The 12,959-nt window shown below is 56.7% G+C and overlaps 1 protein-coding gene across 1 annotated transcript; it reads left to right on the top strand.

The window, feature by feature from the left end:
• Positions 1–829: 829 nt before the first annotated feature.
• Positions 830–5,107, top strand: MSX1 (msh homeobox 1). The gene is made up of 2 exons (XM_057705776.1): positions 830–1,532; positions 3,919–5,107. The coding sequence occupies exons 1-2, from the start codon at positions 1,064–1,066 to the stop codon at positions 4,359–4,361; spliced, it is 912 nt and encodes a 303-aa protein (XP_057561759.1). The 5' UTR covers positions 830–1,063; the 3' UTR covers positions 4,362–5,107.
• The last annotated feature ends 7,852 nt before the right edge of the window (positions 5,108–12,959 follow it).

Here is a 12,959-nt window from a genome sequence, read left to right as displayed (position 1 = left end):
TCCTTGACCAAGCCGGTCGCCTGTATAGGTGTTGTAATCCTCCTGAAAGAAGTTCACAGCGGGAAAGTACGCATCAGGTATGAAACTAGATTATCCATAACGTATGCTTATTCTGAACATCGGGAGAGGGGCGTCTTAGGCCAACTTCAGTCCAGCACTTGGGAGACAAAGGCCCACTTTTACGCAGAGGTAAAGTTTTGAAGATTGAAACAGAAGAAAATGAAGGTGTTTAAAGAATTAATATTATGTCTTTTTACTATAATAAATAGCCCTGCAGATTTTTTTTAAACTATAAAAAAGACTATGTAGGAAATGACTTCAACACACATTATCGTGGTAGAGAAGAGGGGAGGCAGATATTTGGGGGAACTATCCTCCACTATCCACTGGCTAGAAACAGGTACAGCAACTGACTGAACAGAAAGGTAGGGGACAGGTGGGAGAGAGAAACCGAAAAGGAGTAGAGAAAAAAAGGGCAGAATGGGAAAGAGGGGTGATAAGCGAAGGGGGGAAGGGAAGAGCTGAAAAGAAGGATCGAGAACACGGAAAAGTCCCCCAGGAACACAGAAAAATAGAGACCCTGGTAAACGCACACAGGGACAGGCGGCCCGGGCTTTAGCGCAGAAGAAAGTTTCTCGGGCGCCCCCTCCCCTCCTCTGCCCTCCCGGGGCCGGGCCCAGCCCTGCGCGCCCGGAGGCCCAGCGCGCCTCGGGGCAAGTCCGCCGGAGCGGGACCCAATGGATCGCTCCGGGTCCGCCCCCTCGCGCGCTGATTGGCCGCCGCCGCACTGGCCTCGCCTTATTAACAAGTTCTCTGGGGAGCGGCGGCCCGACCCGGAGCAGGCTGGTGCGCCCGGGAACTCGGCCTGCGCGGTGGCGCCAGCGGATAACCAGGCCCAGAGCGCCGGAGCTGGCCTTCTGGGGAGGGGCGGGAGGCGCGCGCGGAAGGGCCCGCCGGGCCAGGGCCCCGGGCAATCCCAGAGGCCTGCCGCGCTCCCAGCCCGCCAGAAGCTCATGCCCGGCGGCTGGCCGGAGCTGCGGCTGGAGGGGGGGACCGGCTCTGCATGGCCCCGGCTGCTGACATGACTTCTTTGCCACTCGGTGTCAAAGTGGAGGACTCCGCCTTCGGCAAGCCGGCGGGAGGCGGCGGGGGCCAGACCCCTAGCACCACCGCGGCCACGGCGGCGGCCATGGGCGCAGACGAGGAGGGGGCCAAGCCCAAAGTGTCCCCTTCGCTTCTACCCTTCAGCGTGGAGGCGCTCATGGCCGATCACAGGAAGCCCGGGGCCAAGGACAGCGTCCTGGCGGCCTCCGAGGGCGCACAGGCGGCAGGCGGCTCCGCGCAGCCTCTGGGCGCCCGGTCGGGGTCGTTGGGCGCCCCGGATGCGCCATCCTCGCCGCGACCTCTCGGCCATTTCACGGTGGGAGGACTCCTCAAGCTGCCAGAAGATGCGCTCGTTAAAGCCGAGAGCCCCGAGAAGCCCGAGAGGACCCCGTGGATGCAGAACCCCCGCTTCTCCCCGCCCCCGGCCAGTGAGTAGCCAGAACCCAGGAGGCGGGGGAGGGGGCCGGCGGGGGTGCGGGACCCGAGGGCGCCAGGCCGCGCGCCGGCGCCTGCTTGTCGCGGGCGTCTGCGTACCTGCAGCCGGGTACCTGCAGCCGGTGCTGCACATGGGTTGGCGGGGAGGCCGGGGGTTGACGCCTCTCCCCACTCCCACCCAGGAAGAGGGTTCAAGGCCTGGCTGAAGTCCAGCTCTGGGTCCACTTTCGCGGGCTCCTAGCCTTGACTAGGTGACGCTGCGGGTAGGAGTTCACTTGTAGGACACCGGTGTCTGGGCATCCTCTCCTCCCGCCCCCACCAAACGACCCCAGGAGTCCCGGCTGGCTCCTCTGTCAGCCCCTAAGCCCTGTTACTTCGCTGTTACCGAAACGGGTGGGTGCGAAGAGTGCAGACCACTTTCCAGCGCTCAGAGTTTCACTTTCTCATAGCAGAAGCCTGGTGCGCCCCTTCTTCTTCTCCACCGCCCCCCCCAAAGTATTTCTTTGCCCAAAGTATTTGCGAAACTCTTTCAGAGCACCCCCCCCACCCCCCTTCGTGTTTCAGGTAGATGCTTGGCGCTCTGGGAGGATGGATCATTTAGGGGGAGGGGGCGCTCAGGTTCCAGTGGAAGGGGCGGGGCGCCAAGTCAATCTGTGGGAGGCTCCCCCTCCTACACGGTCTGCAGCTCCCAAATATCTCGGAATGGGTTGTGGAAGCGGACTCCAGCCGCCAAAGGCGCCTCCGGGGTCGTTCCAAGGCCTCGAGGCCCCCTGGCTTCTCTGCTCAGCGAACACACTCGGAGATATTTCAGGAGCACGGGAAATTCCCAAGTTTTCCTCGTTTCCTCTGATTATTTTGCGCGGCATAATAGCAACCCGAATTCAATGGCGTGATGCTGAGGAATGATTTTTATCTGGGGATTAAACGTCTTTGAAAGGCCAGCCCCTCCCTGGGCCTAATGGCCGGAGAAGGTGGCCCAGCGCTGGGCCATTGCTACCGAAGGGAGTGACGTTTCCCTCGGCGCCCGCCCCTCTGGTGGCCCGGCGGAAAGCGAGTCGGGGGCCAACTGCTTCCCGGACTCTCAATGATCTCGACCGGAGAAGAAGGGGGGATGTTAACACGAGATTTCGTTTGACTCACATCCTGGTGGCCTGAGAGCCCAAAGGATCTCTTTTTTTTTTTTTTTAAAGCATGCAGAAAAAAAAAAATTGCATAATTAGGCAAAACCCGCGTGGTGAAACATTCTCGATTTGAATTAACTTCTCCCCCGAGGGAAGCTGCTGCGCAGGCAAAGCGTCCTTTCCAGGACTTGAGAATTCTTTTAGGGCCAGGGTCCCGACCCAAAGTCAACGCGATCTCTGTTGTCCTGGGAATAATTATGTTCCATGTTTTAACCGGCCACAGCCTCTGGGTGTGGCGGGGTTGACTTGCCCGGCAGACCCTTTCCCGGACCTGCGTGAACCTTCTGCGGGGGTGCTCGCTCACAGCCCACCCTTGAGGTATATTTTGAAGCCGTAAGAAAAAGACAGCTCGGCACCAGCAGCGTTGATCTCTGAGGACTGAGGCACGGGTCGAGGATAAGCCACTGCACCCCCGCCCCTCCCCCCCAGACATTTGAGAGTGACCAGAGGCCAAGGCGCTGGGGATAGGAGAGGCCCAGGAGACAGTTGAGACAATCAGAAAAAGCAGCCCCGTTAAAATGAAACGCCTCCTCAAACCATGGCATGTCTTATATTTGAGACTTGGCCATGGTGCGACATTCGTGATATCCGGGGTTGCTCCACTTCCGGTCAGCGGGGACCGAGCTTAGAACCCTGTGGGAACGCACTGTTCCAAGGAAAGGAGTGTGACATTCATAGATCTGGATTCCAGGCCACAGAACGGCCTAGCCCGGCGGTGAGCACTCAGTGGACACAGGTGAATGTTTGGCCAACGCCTAAAACTGAACGTGATCCCGGGCTGGATGCAGGGCCTCTTTCTGTGTGTTTCACTATTCTTTTAGCATCCACCGTCCCAACGTGCGTGGCGTGACAGTGGGAGAAGGCCCGGCTGCGAAAGGCCTTCCTAAGCGGCCATCTAGCTTTAAGGGCTGTTTCGCCTCTTCCCAGTTATTTCGGGCCTTGAACATGAGTATGTTTCACCTGGAATCGAAGTTTCCTCATTGGCAAAAGGTAGACAAGAATGTCTACGCTGCAGGGCTGCGGTGGGAATTGGAGAAAATGTTTTCCAAGTGCCTCTCAGGGTGCCTGGCGCCCGAGGTGCTCGGCGCGCGCAAATGAATCGCAGGCGTTGTTATTGAATCTTATTCCCATTTATGGGCGGATGACCCTCCCGCGCCGTTCTCTTAACCCCCTGCGTTTCTCTCTCTCGGCCCCCTAGGGCGGCTGAGCCCCCCGGCCTGTACGCTGCGCAAGCACAAGACCAACCGCAAGCCGCGGACGCCCTTCACCACCGCCCAGCTGCTGGCGCTGGAGCGCAAGTTCCGCCAGAAGCAGTATCTGTCCATCGCCGAGCGAGCCGAGTTCTCCAGCTCGCTCAGCCTCACGGAGACGCAGGTGAAGATCTGGTTTCAGAACCGCCGGGCCAAGGCCAAGAGACTGCAGGAGGCAGAGCTGGAGAAGCTGAAGATGGCCGCCAAACCCATGCTGCCCCCCGCGGCCTTCGGCCTCTCCTTCCCCCTCGGCGGCCCCGCGGCAGTAGCGGCCGCCGCGGGCGCCTCGCTCTACGGTGCCTCTGGCCCCTTCCAGCGCGCCGCGCTGCCCGTGGCGCCCGTGGGACTCTACACAGCCCACGTAGGCTACAGCATGTACCACCTGACATAGAGGGCCCAGGGTCGCCCACCTGTGGTGCCAGCCGATCTCTCCAGCAAGCCGCAGGAGCCTTCCCCCCAGGGCGCTCCCTTGTTCGGCACCGCCTGGCTCCTTCCCTTTAAACCCCCACACTGCTCCGGTTTCTCCTCTGTTGCTCCCTGAGTTCACTCTCTGAAGTCTGATCCCCTCCCCCAAAGTGGCTAGAAGGGTCCCATAACGCTCTTCTAAGAAGCTAGATCTACCCCCTCGAGTTATAGATCGGGGAACTGAGGCCAGAGAGGTTGAGAAATGTATCCACAGTCCCCAGCAGTTAGTGGTTGGATCCGGAACTAGAGGCCGTGCCTCCTGCATCGCTGCCTCCTGTTCTGACACCAGGCAGGAAAAAGCACAGAGAAATTCATGTTTGAAGATATTGGAAATGAGAACAGTCGGAGAGAAAGAGAAGAACTTTCCAGGGGAGACGGATCCTGGGTCCTTCCACTAGAAAAGTTAAGAGAACTTCAGCAGCAAAACGTTTGCTTTTGGGGGGAGGGATACACAAATACATGACAAAGGTAGGTTGAAGGGACCTCTCTCTTACCAGTACCAGAAAGAAATTGTAAAATAAAAATTAAAAATCTGTTTCTATTTAACAGTACATCTGGGTGGCTCTCAAGATTCCCTTTGGAAGGGATTGTTGTAATATACTGTATATTTGAAATTTTATTATCATTTATATTATAGCTATATTTGTTAAATAAATTAATTTTAAGCTACAAGAAATTATCTCCTTATTGATTTACTCTTTAATTTTTACTTCTTGCCATCTCTTCACATGTACAGTTGCTTTTTAGTTTGATGGTAGTTTGATGCCAGCAACTTCTCAAAGGTGACAGCAGGGACAGAGGGGGTGTCTTTTGAACACACAGGACTGATCTGCGTTAGCAAAGTCAAGTGGAGAATTGAAGCAATTACCTAGGATAATTAGGCTCAATTTTCCAATTCACTTTAAGCTGAAATCGACACTTGCTCAGGCGACCCATAACCGACTCTTTCTTTTTTCTCCCCTTTTAACCTGTCTATGAAAACAAAGCGAATCACCCAAATGGTTTGATGACTGCAGACAGCTAATCCAGACAATTCCCACCCCCCACAAACCTGTTTTTCCCACCGGAGGCCAAGTGGGGGATGGAGAGTCACTGCTTTGCTCTCTAAATCGCCGCGCCGGTGTAGACGCGGTTTGTGGAACTAATTTTTGAGCTGCCAGAATGTGAGCGCCTTCATCGTCCCTATTACGACCCCTAAAAAAACCAAAAACAAACAAAAAATTTTACTGAAAACCCCGGGCGACCATACACTTCCCGCCTCGGTGTGTCCTTTACATGAGCCCTGCCCACAAACTTGCTTTTTCTTTTATATAGTAGGTTATATTCAGACTACCAGGAGAATATATTTGAACAAGCGCCAAGTTTAGCCTTCTGAGGGCAATTCTGTGAGGATGTTGAAGGCAGAAAATGACCTCCAGTAAATAAAGCCTACTAAGTTCCAGGCGCTGCTCTGTTCTCTTTGGAGTTGGGGGTCCCGGCTTAATTCTCCCCAGATCTGCGCCCCTCTCCCTTTCCACCTCCAAACTCCACGCAGGGCAGCCCCCCGCAGCCTCTGCTAGAGGCTTTTCCGACCAAGGGTTGTCAGAACCCAAAGTACCCGGCGCTGGACTCGAGGACGGTGGACGTCTCCACAGACAAGAGACCTTCTCACGATGTGGAAAGCGAGTCTGGGGCGCACCGCCCGGCTTCAAGCCCCAGAGGGAGGTCAGCCTCGAATTCCAGGAGAGCGCAGGGTTGCGCGAACGCACCCTGGGTGGGCTCTCAGCTAGTGCCGGGCAGGCAAGTTCCGGGGTATCCTAGGTCTGGGATGCTGCAGTCTCGGCAGCTCTGGCAAAGGCTCTGTGTCTGCGGCTGGGGCTGCAGTCTGAACTTGTCACAACTCCCCTTTCTAAGAAAAGAAAGCGAGTTTGCTGTGGAGTGCTGCTCCGATGACCAGGTAGTCTGGGGGAGTCCCCGGCCCCTGGGCTAACATAAGCAGGCCAGAACCCGAGTTGGGCCTCTTCGTCTCCAAGAGAGGGGAGTTACATTTAAAAATGTCTCGGACTCCGTCCGTACGCCCACGCGACCCCTTAAAGGCGTTTAGGTACATCACTATTTCGTGCAGACACCGGAAGGATTATTTCCCCTTTCTGTAAACTCAGCATCCCGAGTGACCGCACGCAGGACACCCTGGCTTCCACAAATCTTCCGGGTTCTTTTTGGGATCAACCCTGGAGACTCTCCTGTCTAAGGGGTTGTACTGAACTTGAAGTCGGAGAAGCCCGTGTGGTTGATCCCAGCCCTGCTACTTCCTGGCTGCTTGACTTTGGGTAGGGAAGATCACTCTGTCTCTCCATTCCTCATTTTTCTCATCTGGGAAATGGGCCTGGGAATCCTTCCCCCGCCCGCAGGATTCTGGGGAAGTGTTAATGAGCCCCTGCGCCGGAAGGCGCCCGGGTTATAGGCGGCGAATCTTCATTTTCTCAGCTCACGGTGCGTCGGCAACGCTGGAATCTTTTCCACGAGTGCGGGATAGGGGAATGGCGGGGCAGGATCGAGTGTCTCCTCCGGCCGGGGCTCCCGGGCCTCCTGGCTCCTCGAAACTTGGCAATTTAGGGTCGAGGCAAACGTAGAGCAACATAATTGCGGTAATGAGCAACGGCTCGCGCTCTGCAGACGCGCCGAGGCTCCAGCGTGGCGGTAGCTGCAGGCGAGGCGGGCGCGCCCCCTTCCCCCATCCAGCGCCTCAGCCAGTTTGGAACCGGCCACCGCCCTGAGACCCCCGCTCGCGCCCGGCTCCGCGCGCGCGCGCGCCCCAGCCCTTCTGCAGGCCTTGGGTCCAGGTCTCCTTCCACTCCTAGGTCCTCTGGTTTCCTCATTTTTGTTTCTTTTCATCCAGCCCTTTCTTTGCCCCGCCCCCCTTTTTGTTTCTGAATTCCCTCCCTCCATAGGGCGTGCACACAGAAGGTGCTCAATAAATGTTTGCTGGATCAGGGCGGCGCGCTGCTGTGGGGTGAGGACCCTGAACCAGATTCAGCCAGGTCCGGCGGGAATTCGAGGCGGGGCTGGGGCACTGCTTCTCGCCCAGCCCATTCCTTGGAACGTAGTTACTTGTTTATCAAGGGAGGGCGGAGTGGGCAGGGGTTCCCGGGTCTGGTCCTTTACCGATCAATTTCCATCCCTGGCAGGAAATGTCGGATCAATCAAAACGGAGTCGCCACCTACCTCGTTTGGAGATTGTGATGGAGGAGGAGCTGGCGCTAAACGCAGCCTACTGTGTGCTGGAGTTCAGGCGCACGCCACCTCCCCCGCGCCTCCCAACAACCTTAGGAGATTTTTCTTTTTACAAGGGAAGAGCACTGCGGTCCAGAGAGGTTACGCAGTTTCCCCAAGGTCACACAGCCAAAAAGGGGGAGAGCAGGGATTCCGAACACAGATTCCACTCGGGGATCCACGCTTTCCCGCTACTGCCCAGCTCCCTCTCGTTGAAGGTCGCAGAGTCCGGGCCAGCAATTTGGGGCTAGGAAGACCGGCAGCTCAGAACTCTGGCCCTAGCTCTACGAATTTAACTCCTTCCAGCCCTGACCACAAGCAAGCGCTGTCCCTTGGGGAACAAGAGGGGCATCTCACCTGCCCTGCACGCTGTCTGTGAAGGCGTTTTCGTTTTGTTGGGGAGGAGACGGAAATCTCAACCTGCAAAACTCAGCTTCTGACCGCGCTAACGAGACCAAAGCCCCTGGCGTGGAAGCCCGCGGAGAACTGAGATTATTGGGCGGCAGGAGACCTGGGGCGCTCCTAGCTCTGGGTGCAGGTCGGCGGGGCCCAGGCGGTCAGGGACCTGCGAGGCTGGGGTGGGGCTGGAGAGCTCGCGCCTAGAGCGCCTGATTTTAGGGTTCCTTTCTCCGCTCGATGACCCGGGGCTGAAGGCCCAGCTCGCGCAGGAGACCCACTGAAGACAGCTACTCACTAGGCACAAGGCGGGAGCCGTGAGTGCGAATCCTACCGCTGTGAGGCTGGCCCCGGGCCGCGCACCGACCGATGCCCCCTAGTGACCCACGGAGCGGAGATGAGGCCGGGGCCTCGGCCTGCGCCCAGCCTGGAGCCCTCGGGGGCGCAATGGGAAGCAGCGAGGAGAGGCCGCGGCAGCCTTTCAACTTGGCGGCTGGCGCCGGCGTGGCCGGGCCCCCGGGGCCGTGCGGCCTCCCCGGCTCCGTCCCCGCCCTCTCAGCCTCTCAAGCCGGGGCCGGGCCGGGACACTCCCCCAGCCCCGCTGCCCGCCGCCTGGGGAAACACCTTAACCTACCCCCGCCCGGTGTCCATTCCCCAGAGCACCCCAGCATGCCCGCCCCAGACTCTCGGATGTCCCTCCGCTCCACTCGCTCCCACTGCCGCGGTGCACAGCACCCCCGCTCCACGCCTGCCGCGACCCTCTCATCACACCGGCCTGCCTCCTCCACAGCGCCCTCCCGCGGCCCCGAGGGCCCACAGCCCCTGCTCTCGCCAGCTCCGACCCCTTGCTGCGCTGGTGCCTGACGCTGGACTAGGCTCCCTCGGCGCTGGAGAGTGCCTGCGCGCTCGCGCGCACACCACCCCACCCCCATCAACGCAAACACAACACACAGCACAACAAACGCACATCTGACACACACACAGAACTGACACATGCAAAACATGTTACAGCCAAGGCCCATCCATTCAACACTCATCACAGAACCAGGACACGTCACCAACCATACACACCCAGCACACAGACCCACGCAAGTCAACAAATGCACACACACACACACACCCAAACAGCACTTCCCAAACACATGCAATTGTGCACATACAACACACACACAACCAACCCACATAGACACCCAACCACACAAAACCAACATATGCTGCACACTGTGGACACACAAAACCAACACATATACCAACCAAGCACACACAACACACAGCCAACACCAACAGTCAACATACACACATCCCAATAAACACAGCCCCAGTTCATAGAGAAATGTCAAGGCTACCCTCCAACATCCCTTCAGGAGTTCTGTCACTTAGGACCGGGTGACAGTGATATTTACACGTAATCTTGGGGTGGGGGAGACCCACTGATAGACATTGATGGGGGGGGGAGATAAATTCTGAGAAAAGATGTACTGAGAGACTTCCATCCCGCAGAAGGAGACTTCAAGGCAGAGGCCAAGAGAAGCCACTCAGATACGGGGCCGCAGGGCTCCACACAGGAGCGAGATGCACAGCCGGGTGCACAGCGGATGTGGGGGTGGGGGAGATCTGCTACGTGGAGGACACCGTGGGGGGCATGTACCCTGAGCACCTGTGCGTGGGATCAATCCCAGTACGTAAAAGCTGTTACTGGGAGGCATCAAGAATCACCCACAGCCATGCTGGGCTCTCCCAAGAACCTCGAGGTGACTTCAGCTCTTCTTTCTCATCCCAGGGTTCCTCCTTGGAACTCTCTCCCCCCAACCCTCAGTCTCACACACCAGCCTTCGGCCACTTTGAAGAGTCTCCGACGCCTTCCCAAGAACCAGACACACCGGCCTGCTCCTGCTCAGCTGAACCCAGGCCGAAGATCTGGACTATCCCTTTTCACCCCCCCCACCCCGATCCTGCCCCCTACAGAGAGGGCGATGCTTCTAGGAGCAGCCAGTTTACTGCTGGAGTCAGACCATCTGGTCTTAGGAACCCTGGTTTTGGTACTTATTAGCTGGGTGAACTTGGGCAAAGTTACTTAACCTCTCTGAGTACTTTCCCCATATAGAAAGTGTGGAATGTGGCAACAATCTCTTTGAATTATTGTGAATATAAAATGAAATAAAGTGCTCTGTGAAATGCTTGGCACTGCCAGCAATTACCCTTGACTATGAGTATTTAAAAGAGGTGTGTGTGTATGTATACTTTCCTAGAGAATCCGAAAGAGTCGGAGCTGACGACTCAGCCACGGGGGGTGGGGGGCGGGGCTGGAACCCAGGTTTATGCCTTTCTGGATGGAGAATTTTAGCAAGCTGATGCTCTTCTCTGAACCTCTGAATCTGTCCCCAAAGCCTGGCTCGCAGGACCTAGAGCACCGTGGCAGAGTACGTTAAAGACCTGTCTTTGCCGGCAGTAAAAACGAATTCAGTGGGCTGACTAGGAGCAAACGGAATGATTGGCCGGGACCCAGGGACTGAGTGGGTCTGGGCAGCAGCCCCGCCACGGCTCCATTTGCTGCCCATTTTATAGGCCAAGAAACTATGGCTCCAGGCGAGCACCTATCGGTGTCTGGATCCCAACCCTCTGCTGTGGGACCGCAGGGGCTGCCTCCTTCCCCACCCATGGGAAGTGGGTTTTGCAGATGCACAGGGCTGTGGTCCAGGTGGGGTTTTCCGCGCTGGGTGCTGTGGGACTATGTGTGCTTGCCGGGTGCTGCAGGTGGTGTTTGCTGCGTTTACCAGGAGTTGGGTGGGGTAGGTTTGGGTAGGTGGTGGCGCAACTTCAAAGCCTCCTCTGCTCGGGGCCACTTCCCTGCCTCCCAGCCAGGCACCTTCAGGACTCCCCAGAGGAAGCCCTGTCGCTTTGTCACTACTCAGATTAGCTACTCTGAGGGAAGGCTGAACTCTGTATTTGGGGATGATATTTAAAAAAAGATACTCAGTTTTCTCTCTGAAGACCCCTCCTCTGCTTTTATTCTCCAGGGGCAGTTGGGGTTCTTCTACAAAAGAAGTGGCCAGTGTCAGGGACACACCTACTGGAAGCAAATATTTGGGGCAGACTGAGTGACCCCCCCTCAGATTCTCTGAGACTCAGTCTCCATGTCTGCTAAATGGGCACAACATGACTCCTGGGAGAGTTGGAGAGAGCCAAAGGGAAAGAGCTCCCGCCAAGTCTGCTGGTCTGTTAAATCACCTGTGTTCCCAAGCTGGGGCGGGGAAATAACAATGGACCTGTCCTTCCTGATGTGACTGCGGTAACATGTGTAGAGCCCTTACATGTACAAGAACCATTCCAAGCACTCCATGCAGATTATGCCAACGAATCCTCACTACCAGGAGGGCACACACCATTGGTATCCCCATTTCATAGACGAGGAAACTGAGGCATAGATCAAATGACTCAGGAAACAGCACACAGCTAGTGAGAGCTGGAGCAGAGTTTCTGAACGAGGCAGCCTCTGCTAGGCACTGTCCCCTAGCCTCTCGCTTCTCTGAGCCTCAGTTTTCTGGTCCTGGGAACGGAGTTACATCCAGACTAATGCAGAAGAAGCGAGGTGACTCGAACTGGAACGTGCTGGGAGAATAGGAGAGCACAAAGCACAGGAGGGATGGCCATGATGGAGCTCTGTGCTGGTCGCTCTGATAGCCTCTGTGGCTGCTATGGCTGGCCAATTGGAAGTTGGGATGCTTGGATCCCTCTAGGGCATAGGTTGGGGGATGGGTGGGTGAAAAGTGGCAGGGGTATTCATGTCCTTGGTTGGTGATGGGAAGGATGGAAGATTCTGTGCCACTGTGAACCCAGAATTAATCCTTTAATCGTCTCCCTAAGACTCAGGCACTCCGTTAACCCACATTACAGGTGAGAAAACCAAGGCACAAGGCGGGGAAGTGACTTGCTAAACGTCACACAAGGGCCTAAGATCGGCTCAGTGTTTTCCACCAACCACTGCTGCTACCTCCAGCGGGAATGCAGAAACATCCAAATGCCAACAAAGCCACCAGGAAGCCCTGGCACCTGGGCCAGAGCGCTTGGCAGAATCCCCCTCAGACCACAGTCAAAATTGACCAGGTTGCCTTGCTCTAGGTGCTCGGTGCCTCCCTAAATCCATGTCGGATTTGGAGAAACCATTCTGCACATCGCCTTAGAGATGTGCCATTGTCACCAATGGGATCAATGTCCTCATTTACAGATGAGAAAACTGAGGCTTGAAGGGCACATACTATTTGGCCAGGGTCTGGGTCCAGTGTACTTTCACTAATTTATTCAATTTTTGAACAAGACGGACACACTAACACATATGAACTTTAGGTAGAGATGAATGCTTCCAAGGGAGAAGATAACAGGACAGCGACAGGAAGCCCAATGGAAGAGGTCAAGGTGGACCTCTCTGCAGAGGCGACCTGTGAGCTAAGGCCCAGAGCGTGAGGAGTTCGAAGAGGAGCCAAGGGAAGAATCTCTCGTGGAGAGGGACCGGCATGGGCAAAAGTGGGAAGAGGCTAGCCCACGCTGGAACTGGCCTCTGTCGAGTTAAGAGCAGACGGCCTACAGGGTCCGCTTTGCATTTTCTGAATATCCGGGAGATGTCAGCGAGGAGAACGGTGGGTGGGGGGAGGCGTAGGAGGGACCGCGGGGCCGCAGTTACAGGGAAAGTGATGGCGGCTTGGACCAGATGCTTTTTCCTTGGTACCCTTCCTTCCCTTCTGCGCCTCTCCCTCCCTCACCTTCGGAGAGAGTTTCCGGAGAAGCTTCGCAACCTGGCGAGGTGAGGCAAGCCCCAAGCCCCACTGCAGTTTCCCTTCCCTCCTGAGCTGATTCAGATTCGAGACCCCGCACCCCGGCC

The sequence above is a fragment of the Hippopotamus amphibius genome, chromosome 13, assembly GCF_030028045.1.
Source record: "Hippopotamus amphibius kiboko isolate mHipAmp2 chromosome 13, mHipAmp2.hap2, whole genome shotgun sequence".
NCBI classification, from domain to species: domain Eukaryota; kingdom Metazoa; phylum Chordata; class Mammalia; order Artiodactyla; family Hippopotamidae; genus Hippopotamus; species Hippopotamus amphibius.
This window is presented reverse-complemented; position numbering and strand designations above follow the sequence as displayed.